The sequence below is a fragment of the Cuculus canorus genome, chromosome 31 (assembly GCF_017976375.1).
Source record: "Cuculus canorus isolate bCucCan1 chromosome 31, bCucCan1.pri, whole genome shotgun sequence".
NCBI classification, from domain to species: domain Eukaryota; kingdom Metazoa; phylum Chordata; class Aves; order Cuculiformes; family Cuculidae; genus Cuculus; species Cuculus canorus.
Window position 1 is genome coordinate 1,125,872 of NC_071431.1, and position 19,117 is coordinate 1,144,988.

Sequence of the window (19,117 nt, forward strand, 5' to 3'; positions counted from 1 at the left end):
GGAAAAAAGGGGGGACATATATATTAGGGGGGACCCCCAAAAGAATTGAGGGCTGAAGGGGACCCCAAAAAGTGGGGGGGACCCCAAAAAAGGGGAGGGGGGGGTTTACCTGATGGCCCTTTGTGCCGGAGGGACCCTCTTTCCCGGGGTGACCCTAAAGAAAAAAAAGGGGGGATTTGGGGGGGACAGAGGGATATTGGGGGGATAAAGGGGTATTGGGGGACAGAGGGATATTGGGGGACAAAAGGATATTGGGGGACAGAGGGATATTGGGGGACAGAGGGATATTGGGGGGAGAGAGGGGTATTGGGGGACAGAGGGATATTGGGGGACAAAAGGATATTGGGGGACAGAGGGATATTGGGGGACAGAGGGATATTGGGGGGATAAAGGGATATTGGGGGGATAGAGGGGATATTGGGGTACAGAGGGGATATTGGGGGGATAAAGGGGATATTGGGGTACAGAGGGGATATTGGGGGGATAGAGGGGATATTGGGGGGATAAAGGGATAATTGGGGGACAGAGGGATTTTGGGGTACAGAGGGATATTGGGGGGACAGAGGGGTATTGGGGTACAGAGGGATATTGGGGGGACAGAGGGGATATTGGGGGGATAAAGGGATATTGGGGGTACAGAGGGATATTGGGGGGATAAAGGGATATTGGGGGGACAGAGGGATATGGGGGACAGAGGGATATTGGGGGGACAAAAGGATATTGGGGGACAGAGGGATATTGGGGGGATAAAGGGGTATTGGGGGGACAGAGGGATATTGGGGGACAGAGGGATATTGGGGGGACAGAGGGATATTGGGGGGATAAAGGGATATTGGGGGACAGAGGGGTATTGGGGGGACAGAGGGGTATTGGGGGAATAAAGGGGTATTGGGGGTACAGAGGGATATTGGGGGGACAGAGGGATATTGGGGTACAGAGGGATATTGGGGGACAGAGGGATATTGGGGGACAGAGGGGATATTGGGGGGACAGAGGGATATTGGGGGGATAAAGGGATATTGGGGGACAGAGGGGTATTGGGGGACAGAGGGGTATTGGGGGGATAAAGGGATATTGGGGGGATAAAGGGATATTGGGGTACAGAGGGATATTGGGGGGATAAAGGGGATATTGGGGGGACAGAGGGATATTGGGGGGACAGAGGGATTTTGGGGTACAGAGGGATATTGGGGCGATAAAGGGGTATTGGGGGGACAGAGGGATATTGGGGGGATAAAGGGATATTGGGGGGACAGAGGGGCTATGGGGGGACATTGGGGACATTTGGGGGTTCAGGGGGACTTTTGGGGTACGGGGGTGTCACTCACGGGGGGTCCATCGGCTCCGGGCGCTCCGGGGAGCCCCGGTTTTCCTTGGGGTCCCTGTTTTTTTTTGGGGGGGGGGGGGGGGGGAATAGGGTCAGACCCCCCCCCCAAAACCCCCCCCGTACCCCCAAATTCACCCCAGACACCTCCCCCTGTACCCCAAAATTGGCGTCACAGCCCCCCCTGTGCCCCCTCACACCCCAAAATTGGGGTCCCAGTCCCCCCCGCACCCCAAAATTGGGGTCCCAGTGCTCCCCGTACCCCAAAACTGGGGTACCTGTGCCCCCCCCGCACCCCAAAATTGGGGTCCCTGTGCCCCTCGCACCCCAAAATTGGGGTCGCAGTCCCCCCCCGCACCCCAAAACTGGGGTCCCTGTGCCCCCCCAACCCCCAAGCTGGGGTCCCAGCCCCCCTGTGCCCCCCCAAACCCCAAAACTGGGGTCCCATCCCCCCTGTGCCCCCCCAAACCCCAAAACTGGGGTCCCTGTGCCCCCCGCACCCCAAAACTGGGGTCCCTGTGCCCCCCCAACCCCCAAACTGGGGTCCCAGCCCCCCCCGTACCCCAAAACTGGGGTTCCATCCCCCCCTAAGCACCCCAAAACTGGGGTCTCCTCCCCCCTGTTCCCCCCCAACCCCAAAACTGGGGTCCCAGCCCCCCCCAGTACCCCAAAACTGGGGTCTCATCCCCCCTGTTCCCCCCCGCACCCCAAACCTGGGGTCCCAGCCCCCCCCCGCACCCCAAAACTGGGGTCCCATCCCCCCTGTGCCCCCCCAAACCCCAAACCTGGGGTCCCAGCCCCCCCCGCACCCCAAAACTGGGGTCCCAGCCCCCCTGTTCCCCCCCAATCCCAAAACTGGGGTCCCAGCCCCCCCCCAGTACCCCAAAACTGGGATCCCATCCCCCCTGTTCCCCCCCCAACCCCAAAACTGGGGTCCCACACCCCCTCCCCAGCACCCCAAAACTGGGGGGGTCCCCCTCCCCCCCTGCACCCACCTTTTCCCCCGGGGGTCCCATCGCTCCTTGAGGTCCGGGGAGACCCTAAAATATTGGGGGGGGGGGTCAAGAATTACCCCCCAATGGAAAAGGGGGGGGGAAAAAGGGGGGTCCCCCCTAATTTTTTTTGGGGGGTCCCCCTCTTTACCTGAGTTCCGGGGGTCCCCTGTTGCCCGGGGGGACCGGGTTCCCCCTGTGGTCCCTGTGATGGGTATAAAAAGTGGGGGGGTCAATATAGGAGCCCCCCCAAAAAAAATACCCCCAAATAAGGTGAGAAATTTTGGGGGGGGGTCCCCCAAAACTTACCGAACCCCCTTTGGGACCAATGGGACCATCGCTGCCTCGAACACCCTATGGAGAGGGTAAAAAATAAGGGGGGGGGGGAAAATAGGGGGGGGTCATGGGGAGGGGGGGGGTACCCCAAAAACTTACGGGGGGTCCAGGAATTCCGGGGGGGCCTTTAGGGCCGAGGAGACCACGGGGACCCTAAAAAGGTGGAGGAAGGGGGGGTAGAAAGGGGTTAAAAGTGGGGGGTAAAAAAAAAAGGGGGGGGGGAACCCCAAAAAATAATGGGGGGGGGTTTGGGGGGGGGTTAAATTTGGGGGGGCTGTACCGCTTCTCCGGGGAGACCGCGGGGTCCCACGATGCCATCGTCACCCTGGGGGGGGGGGGAAAGGGATTTGGGGGGGAAGTGGGGGGGAATGGGGGGGAAATGGGGGGGAAATGGGGGAATAAAGGGGGGAAATGGGGGAATAAAGGGGGGAAATGGGGGAATTTGGGGGGAAAGGGGGGAAATGGGGGTGAAGGGGGAAATGGGGGGAATAAAGGGGGGATTTGGGGGGAATAAAGGGGGGAAATGGGGGAATAAGGGGGGAAATGGGGGAAATGGGGGAATAAAGGGGGGATTTGGGGGGGAAGGGGGGAAATGGGGGAAATGGGGGGAATAAAGGGGGGAAATGGGGGCATTTGGGGGGATTTGGGGGGAAAGGGGGAAATGGGGGGAACAAAGGGGGGAAAGGGGGGAAATGGGGGGAATAAAGGGGGGAAATGGGGGGAATAAAGGGGGGGAAGGGGGGAATAAAGGGGGGAAATGGGGGGAATAAAGGGGGGATTTGGGGGAATAAGGGGGGAAATGGGGGGATTTGGGGGAAAAAGGGGGGAAATGGGGGGAAGGGGGAAATGGGGAGAATAAAGGGGGGAAATGGGGGGGAATAAAGGGGGGAAATGGGGGGAATAAAGGGGGGAAATGGGGGGAATAAAGGGGGAAATGGGGGGATTTGGGGGGAAAGGGGGGAATAAAGGGGGGAAATGGGGGAATAAAGGGGGAAATGGGGGGAAGGGGGAAATGGGGGGAATAAAGGGGGGGAAGGGGGGAATAAAGGGGGGATTTGGGGGGGAAGGGGGGAAATGGGGGGAATAAAGGGGGAAATGGGGGGTTTGGGGGGAATAAAGGGGGGAAATGGGGGGTTTGGGGGGAATAAAGGGGGGAAATGGGGGGAATGGGGGGAATAAAGGGGTGATTTGGGGAGAAATGGGGGGAATAAAGGGGGGAAATGGGGGGATTTGGGGGGAAAGGGGGAAATGGGGAAAAGGGGGGAAATGGGGGAATAAAGGGGGGATTTGGGGGGCAAGGGGGAAATGGGGGGATTTGGGGGGAAAAAAGGGGGGAAATGGGGGTGAATAAAGGGGATTTGGGGTAAAAAGGGGGAATTTGGGGTCAAAAAGGGGGGATTTGGGGTCAAAAGGGCGGATTTGGGGGTGAAAAAGGATGGATTTGGGGTAAAAAGGTGGAATTTGGGGACAAAAGGGGGGGAATTGGGAGTAAAAAGGGGGAATTTGGGGTCAAAAAGGGGGGATTTGGGGTTAAAAGGGGGGTCAGAAGGGGTTTGGGGGCAGAGGGGGGATTTGGGGTGAAAAAGGGGGAATTTGGGTCAAAAAGGGGGGATTTGGGGGTCAAAAAGGGGGAATTTGGGTCAAAAAGGGGGGATTTAGGGGTGAAAAAGGGGGAATTTGGGTCAAAAAGGGGGGATTTGGGGGTCAAAAGGGGGAATTTGGGTCAAAAAGGGGGGATTTAGGGGTCAAAAAGGGGGAATTTGGGTCAAAAAGGGGGGATTTAGGGGTCCAAAACGGGGAATTTGGGTCAAAAAGGGGGGATTTAGGGGTCAAAAAGGGGGGATTTGGGTCAAAAAGGGGGGATTTTGGGGAGAAAAAGGGGGAATTTGGGTCAAAAAGGGGGGATTTTGGGGTGAAAAAGGGGGAATTTGGGTCAAAAGGGGGGATTTAGGGGTCAAAAAGGGGGAATTTTGGGGTGAAAAAGGGGGAATTTGGGTCAAAAAGGGGAATTTGGGTCAAAAAGGGGGGATTTGGGGGTCAAAAGGGGGGATTTAGGGGTCCAAAAGGGGGGATTTAAGGGTCAAAAAGGGGGGATTTTGGGGTCAAAAAGGGGGGATTTTGGGGTGAAGAAGGATGGATTTGGGGTGAAAAGGGGGGGTGAGGGGGGGTTTTGGGGGGCCGGGGGGGGGGCATTGGGGGTCCCTCACCCTCTCGCCGTCCTCGCCGGGGGGTCCGTGGGGGCCCTGAGGGCCGGGGTCACCCTGGGGGGGGGGTACAAACGGGGGGGTCATGGGGGGACCCCCAAATCAAGGGGGGCGGTCAGGGGGGCCGGGGGGGGGAAAAAAGGGGGTCCCAAAGGGGGAGGTCCAAGGGGGGTTATGGGGGTTTGGGGGTCCCGGGGGGGGTCAGGGGGGTCCCAAAGGGGGTCGGGGGGGGTCCCAGAGGATAATGGGGGGGTCCGGGGGGGTCCTGGGAGTCACAAGGGGGGGTCGGGGGGGTCCAGGGGGGGTCCCGGGGGGTCACAGGGGATAATGGGGGGGTCCGGGGGGGTCCTGGGGGGGGTCCCGGGGGGGTCCAGGGGGGGTCCCAGGGGGGTCCCAAAGGGGTCAGGGGGGTCCCAGGGGATAATGGGGGGGTCCAGAGGGGGTCTGGGAGTCACGGGGGGGTCCCAGGGGGTCCCAATGGGGTCCCAGGGGGTCCCGGGGGGTCCCAGGGGATAATGGGGGGGTCCCAGGGGGGTCCTGGGGGTTCCAGGGGGGGTCCAGGGGATAATGGGGGGGTCCAGGGGGGTCCCAGGGGGGTCCTGGGGGGGTCACAAGGGATAATGGGGGGGTCCAGGGGGGTCCTGGGGGTTCCAGGGGGGGTCCCAGGGGATAATGGGGGGGTTCAGGGGGGGTCCAGGGGGGTCCCAAAGGGGTCAGGGGGGTCCCAGGGGATAATGGGGGGGTCCAGAGGGGGTCTGGGAGTCACGGGGGGGTCCCAGGGGGTCCCAATGGGGTCCCAGGGGGTCCCGGGGGGTCCCAGGGGATAATGGGGGGGTCCCAGGGGGGTCCTGGGGGTTCCAGGGGGGGTCCCAGGGGATAATGGGGGGGTCCAGGGGGGTCCCAGGGGGGTCCCAGGGGATAATGGGGGGATCCAGGGGGGGTCCAGGGGGGTCCCAATAGGGTCCCAGGGGATAGTGGGGGGGTCCGGGGGGGTCCCAGGGGGGTCCTGGGGGTCCCAGGGGGGGTCCAGGGGGGTCCCAAAGGGGTCAGGGGGGTCCCAGGGGATAATGGGGGGGTCCAGAGGGGGTCTGGGGGTCACGGGGGGGTCCCAGGGGGGTCCCAGGGGATAATGGGGGGGTCCAGGGGGGTCCAGGGGGGTCCTGGGGGTCCCAGGGGATAATGGGGGGATCCGGGGGGGGGTCCAGGGGGGGTCCCAATAGGGTCCCAGAGGGTTCCTGGGGGGTCCTGGGGGTGTTCAGGGGATAATGGGGGTCCCGGGGGGGGTCCCGGGGGGCACTCACGCGGTGTCCTTTGTCCCCCGGCAGCCCCGGCAGCCCCTCGAAACCACGGTCACCCTGAGGGGAGAGGGGACCCCGGGACTGGGATCAACTGGGAGCAACCCGGAGCCTACTGGAAGCTACTGGGAACAACTGGGAACAACCCGGGGCCAACTGGGAGCTACTGGGAGCAACTGGGAACAACTGGGAACAACCCGGGGCCAACTGGGAGCAACTGGGAACAACCCAGAGCCAACTGGAAGCTACTGGGAACAACTGGGAACAACCCAGAGCCAACTGGGAGCTACTGGGAACAACTGGGAACAACTGGGAACAACCCGGGGCCAACTGGGAGCAACTGGGAACAACCCAGAGCCAACTGGGAGCAACTGGGAACAACCCGGAGCCAACTGGGAACAACTGGGAACAACCCAGAGCCAACTGGGAGCAACTGGGAACAACTGGGAGCAACTGGGAACAACCCGGAGCCAACTGGGAACTACTGGGAACAACCCAGAGCCAACTGGGAGCAACTGGGAACAACTGGGAGCAACTGGGAACAACCCGGAGCCAACTGGGAACTACTGGGAACAACCCGGAGTCAACTGGGAGCAACTGGGAACAACCCAGAGCCAACTGGGAACTACTGGGAACAACCCAGAGCCAACTGGGAGCAACTGGGAACAACCCGGAGCCAACTGGGAGCTACTGGGAACAACCCAGAGCCAACTGGGAACAACTGGGAACAACCCAGAGCCAACTGGGAACAACTGGGAACAACCCGGAGCCAACTGGGAACTACTGGGAGCAACTGGGAACAACCCGGAGCCAACTGGGAGCAACAGGGAACAACCCGGAGCCAACTGGGAACAACTGGGAACAACCCGGAGCCAACTGGGAACAACTGGGAACAACCCAGAGCCAACTGGGAACTACTGGGAACAACCCGGAGCCAACTGGGAACAACTGGGAACAACCCGGAGCCAACTGGGAACAACTGGGAACAACCCGGAGCCAACTGGGAACTACTGGGAGCAACTGGGAACAACCCGGAGCCAACTGGGAGCAACAGGGAACAACCCGGAGCCAACTGGGAACAACTGGGAACAACCCAGAGCCAACTGGGAACTACTGGGAACAACCCGGAGCCAACTGGGAACAACTGGGAACAACCCGGAGCCAACTGGGAACTACTGGGAGCAACTGGGAACAACCCGGAGCCAACTGGGAACTACTGGGAACAACCCAGAGCCAACTGGGAGCAACTGGGAACAACTGGGATCAACCCGGAGCCAACTGGGAACAACTGGGAACAACCCAGAGCCAACTGGGAACTACTGGGAACAACCCGGAGCCAACTGGGAACAACTGGGAACAACCCAGAGCCAACTGGGAACTACTGGGAACAACCCGGAGCCAACTGGGAACAACTGGGAACAACCCAGAGCCAACTGGGAACAACTGGGAACAACCCGGAGCCAACTGGGAACTACTGGGAACAACTGGGAACAGCCCAGAGCCAACTGGGAACTACTGGGAACAACTGGGAACAGCCCAGAGCCAACTGGGAACTACTGGGAACAACCCAGAGCCAACTGGGAGCAACTGGGAGCAACTGGGAACAACCCAGAGCCAACTGGGAGCTACTGGGAGCAACTGGGAACAACCCAGAGCCGACTGGGATCAACTGGGAACAACCCAGAGCCAACTGGGATCAACTGGGATCCACCAGGATCCAACCAGGATCCTCCACTCCGACCGAGGCGTTACCTTCACGCCGGGATCTCCCGGCATTCCCCGTGTGCCATCGGCTCCCGGACGGCCCTGAGGGACACGAGGGTGAGGGACCCCCCAAATCCCATCCATCCCTCCCATCTCCATCCCTTCCATCCCATCCTCACCCTCATCTCCATCCCCATCCTCATCTCCACCTCCACCTCCATCCTCATCCTCATCTTCATCCCCATCCTCATCTCCACCTCCATCTCCATCCCCATCCTCATCTTCATCCCCATCTCCTCCCATCCCATCCTCATCTCGGTCCCCATCCTCATCTTCGTCTTCACCTCCATCTCATCCACCTCCATCCCATCCTCATCCTCATCCTCATCTTCATCCCCATCCCATTCCATTCCATCCTCATCTTCATCCCCATCTCCATCCCTTCCATCCCATCCTCATCTCGGTCCCCATCCTCATCTTCGTCTTCACCTCCATCTCATCCACCTCCATCCCATCCTCATCCTCATCTTCATCCCCATCCCATTCCATCCTTATCCTCATCCTCATCCCATCTTCACCTCCATCTCCATCTCCATCTCATCCTCATCTTCATCCTCATCCCCATCCCCATCTCCATCTCATCCTCATCCTTATGTTCATCCCATCTCCATCTCCATCTCCATCATCTCCATCTCTTCCTCATCCTCATCTTCATCCTCATCTTCATCTCCATCTCCATCTCCATCTCCATCTCCATCTCCATCTCCATCTCCATCTCCATCTCCATCTCCATCCTCATCTTCATCCTATCTCCATCTCATCTCATCCTCATCTCCTTCTCTGTCTCCATCTCCATCCCATCCTCATCTTCATCCTCATATTCATCCCATCTTCAACTCAACCTCATCCTCATCCCATCTCCATCTCCATCTCTTCCTCATCCTCATCCTCATCCTTATCTTCATCCCATCTTCACCTCCATCTCCATCTCCATTCCATCCCATCCCATCCTCTTCCTCATCCTCATCTTCATTCCATCTCCATCTCTATCTCCGTCTCCATCTCATCCTCATCTTCATCCTCATCATCACCCTCATCTTCATCCCATCCTCATCTCCATCTCCATCTCCACCTCATCCTCATCCTCATCTTCATCTCCATCTCCATCTCCATCTCCATCTCCATCCCATCCTCATCTTCATCCTCATATTCATCCCATCTTCAACTCAACCTCATCCTCATCCCATCTCCATCTCCATCTCTTCCTCATCCTCATCCTTATCTTCATCCCATCTTCACCTCCATCTCCATCTCCATCTCCATCTCCATTCCATCCCATCCCATCCTCTTCCTCATCTTCATCTCCATCTCCATCTCCATCCTCATCTTCATCCTCATATTCATTCCATCTCCATCTCTATCTCCGTCTCCATCTCCATCCCCATCTCCTCCTCATCCTCATCCTCATCTTCATCTTCATCTTCATCTTCATCTCCATCTCCATCTCATCCTCATCTTCATCCCATCTCCATCTCCATTCCATCCCATCCTCATCCTCATCTTCATCTCCATCTCTTCCTCATCCTCATCCTCATCTTCATCCTCATCTTCATCTCCATCTCCATCCCATCCTCATCTTCATCCTCATCCCAACTCCATCTCCATCTCTTCCTCATCCTCATCTTCATCTTCATCTCCATCTCCATCCTCATATTCATCCCATCTTCATCTCATCCTCATCCCAACTCCATCTCCATCTCCATCTCCATCTCTTCCTCATCCTCATCCTTATCTTCATCCCATCTTCATCTCATCCTCATCTTCATCCTCATCTTCATCCCCACCTCCACCTCCACCTCCACCTCCATCTCCACCTCCACCTCCACCTCCACCTCCATCTCCACCTCCACCTCCACCTCCATCTCCACCTCCATCTCCACCTCCACCTCCACCTCCATCTCCACCTCCATCTCCACCTCCACCTCCACCTCCACCTCCATCTCCACCTCCATCTCCACCTCCACCTCCACCTCCACCTCCACCTCCACCTCCATCTCCACCTCCACCTCCACCTCCACCTCCATCTCCATCTCCATCTCCATCTCCATCTCTTCCTCATCTTCATCCCATCCCATCCTCATCCTCATCTTCATCTTCATCTCCATCTCCATCTCCTCCTCATCCTCATCTTCATCTTCATCTCCATCTCTATCCCATCCTCATCTTCATCCTCATCCCAACTCCATCTCCATCTCTTCCTCATCTTCATCCCATCTTCACCTCCATCTCCATCTCCATCTCCATCTCCATCTCCATCTCCATCTCCATCTCCATCTCCATCTCATCCTCATCTTCATCCCATCTCTATCTCCATTCCATCCCATCCCATCCTCATCCTCATCTTCATCTCCATCTCCATCTCCATCCTCATCTTCATCCTCATATTCATTCCATCTCCATCTCCATCTCCATCTCCATCTCCATCTCCATCTCCATCTCTATCTCCATCTCTATCTCCATCTCCATCCCCATCTCCATCCCCATCTCTTCCTCATCCTCATCTTCATCTTCATCTCCATCTCCATCCTCATATTCATCCCATCTTCATCTCATCCTCATCCCAACTCCATCTCCATCTCCATCTCCATCTCTTCCTCATCCTCATCCTTATCTTCATCCCATCTTCATCTCATCCTCATCTTCATCCCCACCTCCACCTCCACCTCCACCTCCACCTCCATCTCCACCTCCATCCCCACCTCCACCTCCATCTCCACCTCCATCCCCACCTCCACCTCCATCTCCACCTCCACCTCCACCTCCACCTCCACCTCCATCTCCACCTCCACCTCCATCTCCACCTCCACCTCCACCTCCACCTCCACCTTCACCTCCACCTCCATCTCCACCTCCACCTCCACCTCCACCTCCATCTCCATCTCCACCTCCACCTCCACCTCCATCTCCCCCTCCCCCCCTTTTCCCGCCCCCCTCCTCACCCTCTGTCCCGGTTTTCCGGGGGGTCCCATCAGCCCTGGGGGACCACGAGGACCCTGAAACGGTGGTTATATTTTGGGGGGGTCACACACGGGACACCCCCAAAGCCTTAAGGAGAGGTCCCAGTTTTTGGGGGTTCACCTGAGGACCAAAGTCTCCGCATTCGCCCTTCATTCCGGCGCTGCCCGGATGGCCCTGGAGGGAATGGGAATGGGAAAAGGGGGGGGTCGGGGGGGGCACCCCAAAACCTCAACCCCCCCCAAACACCCCCAAAACAACCCCCAAAAACCACCCCCGAATCCCTCTAAAATCGCCCCCAAAATACCACCTTCAAAACACCCCTTTAATTACCCCAAATCACCCCCAAAGTCACACAAATCACCCCCAGAACCCCCAAATCACCCCCAAATCACCCCCAAATCACCCCCAAATTACCCCAAAATCACCCCAGAACCCCCAAATCACCCCAAAACACCCCCAAAACACCCCCAAATCACCCCAAAATCACCCCAGAACCCCCAAATCACCCCAAATCACCCCCGAAGTCACACAAATCACCCCAAAATCACCCCCAAATCACCCCCAAATCACCCCAAATCACCCCCAAAACACCCCCAAATCACCCCCAAATCACCCCAGAACCCCCAAATCACCCCAAATCACCCCAAAACACCCCCAAATTCACCCCAAATCACCCCCAAATCACCCCAGAACCCCCAAATCACCCCAAAACACCCCCAAATCACCCCAGAACCCCCAAATCACCCCTAAATTACCCCAAATCACCCCCAAAGTCACACAAATCACCCCAAAATCACCTCAAAACACCCCAAATCCCCCCCAAATTACCCCTTCATTACCCCAAATCACCCCCAAATCACCCCCAAATCACCCCCAGAACCCCCAAATTACCCCAAATCACCCCAAAACACCCCCAAATTCACCCCAAATCACCCCCAAATCACCCCAGAACCCCCAAATCACCCCAAATCACCCCCGAAGTCACACAAATCACCCCAAAATCACCCCCAAATCACCCCCAAATCACCCCAAATCACCCCCAAAACACCCCCAAATCACCCCAAATCACCCCGAAGTCACACAAATCACCCCCAAAATCCCCCCAAATCACCCCCAAATCACCCCAAAACACCCCCAAATTACCCCAATTCACCCCCAAATCACCCCCAAATCTCCCCCAAATCATCCCAGAACCCCCAAATCACCCCAAAATCACCCCCAAATCACCCCTAAATTACCCCCAAATCACCCCCAAATCCCCCCAAAACACCTCAGAACCCCCAAATCACCCCCAAATTACCCCAAATCACCCCCAAAGTCACACAAACCACCCCAAAATCACCTCAAAACACCCCAAATCCCCCCCAAATTACCCCTTCATTACCCCAAATCACCCCCAAATCACCCCCAAATCACCCCCAGAACCCCCAAATTACCCCAAATCACCCCAAAATCTTCCCCAAATCACCCCTAAATTACCCCAAATCACCCCCAAATCACCCTCAAATCACCCCCAGGACCCCCAAATTACCCCAAATCACCCCCAAATCACCCCCAGAACCCCCAAACCACCCCAAATCACCCCCAAATCACCCCCAAATCACCCCAAATCCCCCAAAGTCCCCCCGAATCACCCCCAAATCACCCCCAAATTACCCCAAATCACCCCCAAATCACCCCCAGAACCCCCAAACCACCCCAAATCACCCCCAAATCACCCCCAAATCACCCCAAATCCCCCAAAGTCCCCCCGAATCACCCCCAAATCACCCCCAAATTACCCCAAATCACCCCCAAATCCCCCCAGAACCCCCAAATCCCCCCAAATCCCCCCCAAATTACCCCAAATCCCCCCCAAAACACCCCAGAACCCCCAAATCACCCCAAATCCCCCCAATATCCCCCAAATGGCCCCAATATCCCCCCCCAGTGACCCCCAAGTCGTGTCCCCCCCCCCCGAACCCCAAAATCGCACCATAGGGCCGGGGCGGCCCGTGAAGCCCATTGGCCCGGGGGGGCCCCGCAGAGCAACCTGGGGGGGCAAAAAGGGGGGGCAGAAAGGGGGGGCAGAAAGGGGGGGGCAGAAAGGGGGGGGCAGAAAGGGGGGGGGAGAAAGGGAGGAAAAAGGGGGGCAGAAAAGGGGGGGCAGAAAAGGGGGGGCAGAAAAGGGGGAAGGGGGTACAAAAAAGGGGGGTGAAAGGGGGAAAAATGGGGCAGAATATTACCCTCCTCATTAATAACCCCCAATTAATTAACCCCCAATTAATTACCCCCAATTAATTACACCTCCAATTAATTACACCCCCCAATTAATATCACCCTCCCCATTCATATCACCCTCCCAATTATTACCCTCCCAATTAATAACCCCCCAATTAATTACCCCCAATTAATAACCCCCAATTAATTACCCCCCAATTAATTACCCCCATTTAATTACCCCCAATTAATTACACCCCCATTAATATCACCCTCCCCATTAATATTACCCTCCCAATTATTACCCTCCCAATTAATAACCCCCAATTAATTACCCCCAATTAATAACCCCCAATTAATTACCCCCAATTAATATCACCCTCCCCATTAATAGTACCCTCCCAATTATTGCCCTCCCAATTAATAACCCCCAATTAATTACCCCAATTAATAACCCCCCAATTAATTACCCCCCAATTAATTACCTCTCAATTAATTACCCCAATTAATCACCCCCCAATTAATTACCCCCAATTAATTACACCCCCAATTAATATCACCCTCCCCATTCATATCACCCTCCCAATTATTACCCTCCCAATTAATAACCCCACAATTAATAACCCCCCAATTAATTACCCCTAATTAATTAATTACCCCTAATTAATTACCCCTAATTAATTAATTACCCCCTAATGACTGAGTGACTGATATGGGGCGCTCACCCGGGCCTGGAGCAGAAGGGCCTCCGCCTGAGCCTCCGCTGCCGCCACCGCGGGGCCCTTCCCACCCCCGGAAGAGCCGAACCGGAACTGCGGCACAGCCGGAGGGGAGTGGGATTGGGATTGGGAGTGGGATTAAGAGAGGGAGTGGGATTGGGATTGGGATTAAGAGAGGGAGTGGGAGTGGGATTGGGATTGGGAGTGGGATTAAGAGAGGGATTGGGATTAAGAGAGGGATTGGGAGTGGGAGAGGGAATGGGAGTGGGATTGGGATTAAGAGAGGGAGTGGGATTGGGATTAAGAGAGGGAGTGGGATTGGGATTGGGAGTGGGATTAAGAGAGGGATTGGGAGTGGGAGAGGGAGTGGGAGTGGGAGTGGGATTGGGAGTGGGAATGAGATTGGGATTGGGAGTGGGATTGGGAGTGGGATGGGGAGTGGGATTGGGATTAAGAGAGGGATTGGGAGTGGGAGAGGGAGTGGGAGTGGGAGTGGGATTGGGAGTGGGATTGGGAGTGGGAATGAGATTGGGATTGGGAGTGGGATTGGGAGTGGGATGGGGAGTGGGATTGGGAGAGGGATTGGGAGTGGGATTGGGAGTGGGATTGGGATTAAGAGAGGGAGTGGGATTAAGAGAGGGATTGGGAGTGGGAGTGGGAATGGGATTGGGAGTGGGATTGGGAGTGGGAGAGGGAGTGGGATTGGGATTGGGATTCAGAGTGGGATTTGGAGTGGGATTTGGAGTGGGAGTGGGATTGGGAGAGGGATTGGGATTCGGAGTGGGATTTGGAGTGGGAGTGGGAGTGGGAGAGGGATTGGGATTTGGAGTGGGATTGGGAGTGGGAATGGGGGTGGGAGAGGGATTGGGATTCGGAGTGGGATTTGGAGTGGGAGTGGGATGGGGAGTGGGATTGGGATTGGGAGTGGGAGTGGGATTGGGATTGGGAGTGGGAGTGGGAATGGGATGGGGAGAAGGGATTGGGAGTGGGATTGGGAGTGGGATTGGGAGAGGGATTGGGAGAGGGATTGGGATTGGGAGTGGGATTGGGATTTGGAGTGGGATTGGGAGAGGGATTGGGAGTGGGATTGGGAGTGGGAGTGGGATTGGGAGTGGGATTTGGAATGGGAGAGGGATTTGGAGCGGGATGGGGAGTGGGATTGGGAGTCAGATTAGGAGTGGGAGTGGGACTTGGAGAGGGATTAGAAGTGGGATTTGGAGTGGGAGTGGGATTTGGAGTGAGATACGGAATGGGAGTGGGATTTGGGGTGGGATTCGGATTGGGAGAGGGATTGGGAGCGGGATTGGGTGCGGGATTAGGAGTGGGAGAGGGATTTGGAGTGGGATGAGGAGTGGGATATGGAGTGGGAATGGGATTTGGAGTTGGATTTGGAGTGGGAGTGGGATTTGGAGTGGGATTTGGAATGGGATTTGGAGTGGGTGTGGGATTAGGAGTGGAATTTGGGGTCGGATTAGGAGTGGGATTGGGGTTTGGAGCGGGATTTGGTTTAAGGGGAGGAATAGGAGTGGGATTGGGATTAGGATTGGGATTAGGATTGGGATTGGGATTAGGACTCACGGGCAGCATCATGGCAGTGCCGGGGGGACCGGGGGTTCCGTCGGATCCGGGGAGCCCGGGGCGCCCGGGGGGGCCCTGGAGGATGGGGGGGGGGGAAAGGTTTGGGGGTGTCACTGGTCTTACTGGGAGGCACTGGGAGGCACTGGGAGGCACTGGGAAAGGGGGGGACACCCCCAAACTCACCCTTTGTCCCGGATCGCCCGGAGCTCCGGGGGGGCCCTGAGTGCCGGGGGGGCCCGAGGGGCCCTGCGGGGGACCCCAAAATTCATTAACGGGGGGGAAGGGGGGGGCAATAATTAAGGAGGGGGTTAATAATTAAGGGGGGGTCAATAATTAAGGGGGGGTCAATACTTAAGGAGGGGGTTAATAATTAAGGGGGGTCAATAATTAAGGGGGGATAAATAATTAAGGGGGGGTCTATAATTAAAGGGGGGTCTATAATTAAGGGGGGGTCTATAATTAAAGGGGGGTCTATAATTAAGGGGGGGTCTATAATTAAAGGGGGGTCTATAATTAAGGGGGGGGTCTATAATTAAAGGGGGGTCTATAATTAAGGGGGGGTCTATAATTAAAGGGGGGTCTATAATTAAGGGGGGGTCTCTATAATTAAGGGGGGGTCTCTAATTAAAGGGGGGTCTATAATTAAGGGGGGGTCTCTATAATTAAGGGGGGAATCCCATAATTAAGGGGGACCCTATAATTAAGGGGGGGCTCTATAATTAAAGGGGGGTCTATAATTAAGGGGGGATAAATAATTAAGGGGGGGTCTATAATTAAAGGGGGGTCTATAATTAAGGGGGGATAAATAATTAAGGGGGGGTCTATAATTAAAGGGGGGTCTATAATTAAGGGGGGGTCTATAATTAAGGGGGGGTCTCTATAATTAAGGGGGGGTCTCTAATTAAAGGGGGGTCTATAATTAAGGAGGGGTCTCTATAATTAAGGGGGGAATCCCATAATTAAGGGGGACCCTATAATTAAGGGGGGGCTCTGTAATTAAGGGGAGTCTATAATTAAGGGGGGTCTATAATTAAGGGGAGGGTCTATAATTAAGGGGGGGTCTCTATAATTAAGGGGGGTTCAATAATTAAAGGGGGGTCTATAATTAAGGGGGGTCAATAATTAAGGGGGGGCATCTCATAATTAAGGGGTGGGGGGGTCTATAATTAAGGGGGGGACCCTATAATTAAGGGGGGGTCTCTATAATTAAGGAGGGGACCCCATAATTAAGGGGGACCCTATAATTAAGGGGGGGCTCTGTAATTAAGGGGGAAATCCCATAATAAAGGGGGGACCCCATAATTAAGGGGGGGGTCTATAATCAAGGGGGTCCCCCATAATTAAGGGGGGGACCCTATAATTAAGGAGGGTCCCCCATAATTAAGGGGGGGCTCTATAATTAAGGAGGGGACCCCATAACTAAGGGGGGGCTCTATAATTAAGGGGGTGCTCTATAATCAAGGGGGTCCCCCATAATTAAGGGGGGACCCTATAATTAAGGGGGGGCTCTATAATTAAGATGGGGACACTATAATTAAGGGGGTCCCCCATAATTAAGGGGGGACCCTATAATTAAGGGGGGGCTCTATAATTAAGATGGGGACCCTATAATTAAGGGGGTCCCCCATAATTAAGGAGGGGCTCTATAATTAAGGAGGGGACCCCATAATAAAGGGGGGACCCCATAATTAAGGGGGGGCTCTATAATCAAGGGGGTCCCCCATAATTAAGGAGGGGACCCCATAATTAAAGGGGGGCTCTATAATTAAGATGGGGACCCTATAATTAAGATGGGGACCCTATAATTAAGGGGGGGGCTCTATAATTAAGGGGGGCCTCTATAATCAAGGGGGTCCCCCATAATTAAGGGGGGCTCTATAATTAAGAGAAGGACCCCATAATTAAGGGGGTCCCCCATAATTAAGGGGGGGGCTCTATAATTAAGGAGGGGACCCCATAATTAAGGGGGGCCTCTATAATCAAGGGGGTCCCCCATAATTAAGGGGGGCTCTATAATTAAAGGGGGGACCCTATAATTAAGGGGGGGCTCTATAATTAAGATGGGGACCCTATAATTAGGGGGGGACCCTATAATTAAGGAGGATCCCCCATAATTAAGGGGGGGACCCCCCATTTTTTTTGGGGGGGGGGGGGGTGTCATTACCGCAGGTCCTTCGGGTCCGGGGGGGCCCTCCACGAGCATTCCCTGAGGGGAATAAACCCCAAAAGGGGGTGTTAAGGGGGGGGGGGTACCCCAAAAATGAATTGGGGGGGTTAAGGGGGGGGTTGGGGGGGTCCCCCCAAAAGTGGGGGTCACGTACCGGTTCGAGGACAGCGGCGTCGCCTTTCTCACCTTTGGAACCACGTGATGGGGTCTGGGGGGGGGGGGGCAGGGGGGGGGCAGAGGTGTGGCCCCCCCACACCCCAAAAATGATCCCCCCCCCCAAAAAAATACCCCCCATGGACACCCCCAAACCCCCAAAATGACCCCCTTGGGACCCCCCAAACCCCCCAAAATACCCACTTGGGACCCCCCCAACCCCCCAAATGACCCCCCCAGAACCCCCCTGGGACCCCCAAAATGACCCCAATGGACCCCCCCACAAATGACCCCCCCGACACCCCAAAAGGATCCTCCCAGAACCCCCAAAATGACCCCAATGGACTCCCCCCACACCCCAAAAATGACCCAAATGGGACCCCCAGACCCCAAAAATGACCCCCCAGGACCCCCCCCCCCAAAATACCCCCTTAGGACCCCCCCAAACCCCCAAAATACCCACTTGGGACCCCCCAACCCCCAAATGACCCCCCCAGAACCCCTCTGGGACCCCCAAAATGACCCCCCCCACCCCAAAAATACCCCCCATGGACCCCCCCCCAAAAAAATACCCCCCATGGACACCCCCAACCCCCCAAAATGACCCCCTTAGGGCCCCCCCCAAAAAAATACCCACTTGGGACCCCCCCACCCCCAAAATGACCCCCCCGGGACCCCCCAAACCCCAAAAATACCCCCTTAGGACCCCCCAAAACCCCCAAAAATACCCACTTGAGACTCCCCCAACCCCAAATGACCCCCCCAGAACCCCCCTGGGACCCCCAAAATGACCCCCTTGGGACCCCCCACAAAAAAATACCCACTTGGGACCCCCAAAACCCCCAAAATGACCCCCACGGGACCCCCCCACCCCCAAAATACCCCCTTAGGACCCCCCAAAACCCCCAAAAATACCCATTTGGGACCCCCCCAACCCCAAATGACCCCCCCAGAACCCCCCCGGGACCCCCAAAATGACCCCAATGGACCCCCCCACACCCCAAAAATGACCCAAATGGGACCCCCAGACCCCAAAAATGACCCCCAGGACCCCCCCCCCCAAAATACCCCCTTAGGACCCCCCAAAACCCCCAAAATACCCCCTTAGGACCCCCCAAAACCCCAAAAAATACCCACTTGGGACCCCCCAACCCCCAAATGACCCCCCCAGAACCCCCCTGGGACCCCCAAAATGACCCCCCCACCCCAAAAATACCCCCCATGGACCCCCCCCAAAAAAATACCCCCCATGGACACCGCCCAACCCCCAAAATGACCCCCTTGGGACCCCCCCCAAAAAAATACCCACTTGGGACCCCCAAAACCCCCAAAATGACCCCCCTGGGACCCCCCAAACCCCAAAAATACCCCCTTAGGACCCCCCAAAACCCCCCAAAATACCCACTTGGGACCCCCCCAACCCCAAAA

The 19,117-nt window shown here is 56.3% G+C and overlaps 1 protein-coding gene across 1 annotated transcript in view; it reads right to left on the bottom strand.

Moving 5' to 3' along the window:
- Positions 1-19,117, bottom strand: part of COL11A2 (collagen type XI alpha 2 chain) — a 79,689-nt gene that overhangs the window by 45,251 nt on the left and 15,321 nt on the right. The window contains exons 7-24 of the mRNA XM_054051963.1: positions 17,691-17,744; positions 17,534-17,575; positions 15,553-15,615; positions 15,370-15,444; positions 13,798-13,884; positions 12,849-12,905; positions 10,994-11,047; positions 10,855-10,908; positions 7,904-7,957; positions 6,158-6,211; positions 4,860-4,913; positions 2,933-2,977; positions 2,752-2,805; positions 2,626-2,670; positions 2,468-2,521; positions 2,320-2,364; positions 1,329-1,382; positions 110-154 (exon numbers count right to left, since the gene is read on the bottom strand). Of these exons, the coding sequence (XP_053907938.1) occupies positions 110-154; positions 1,329-1,382; positions 2,320-2,364; positions 2,468-2,521; positions 2,626-2,670; positions 2,752-2,805; positions 2,933-2,977; positions 4,860-4,913; positions 6,158-6,211; positions 7,904-7,957; positions 10,855-10,908; positions 10,994-11,047; positions 12,849-12,905; positions 13,798-13,884; positions 15,370-15,444; positions 15,553-15,615; positions 17,534-17,575; positions 17,691-17,744 (990 nt within the window). The remainder of the gene's footprint in view (positions 1-109; positions 155-1,328; positions 1,383-2,319; positions 2,365-2,467; positions 2,522-2,625; positions 2,671-2,751; positions 2,806-2,932; positions 2,978-4,859; positions 4,914-6,157; positions 6,212-7,903; positions 7,958-10,854; positions 10,909-10,993; positions 11,048-12,848; positions 12,906-13,797; positions 13,885-15,369; positions 15,445-15,552; positions 15,616-17,533; positions 17,576-17,690; positions 17,745-19,117) is intronic.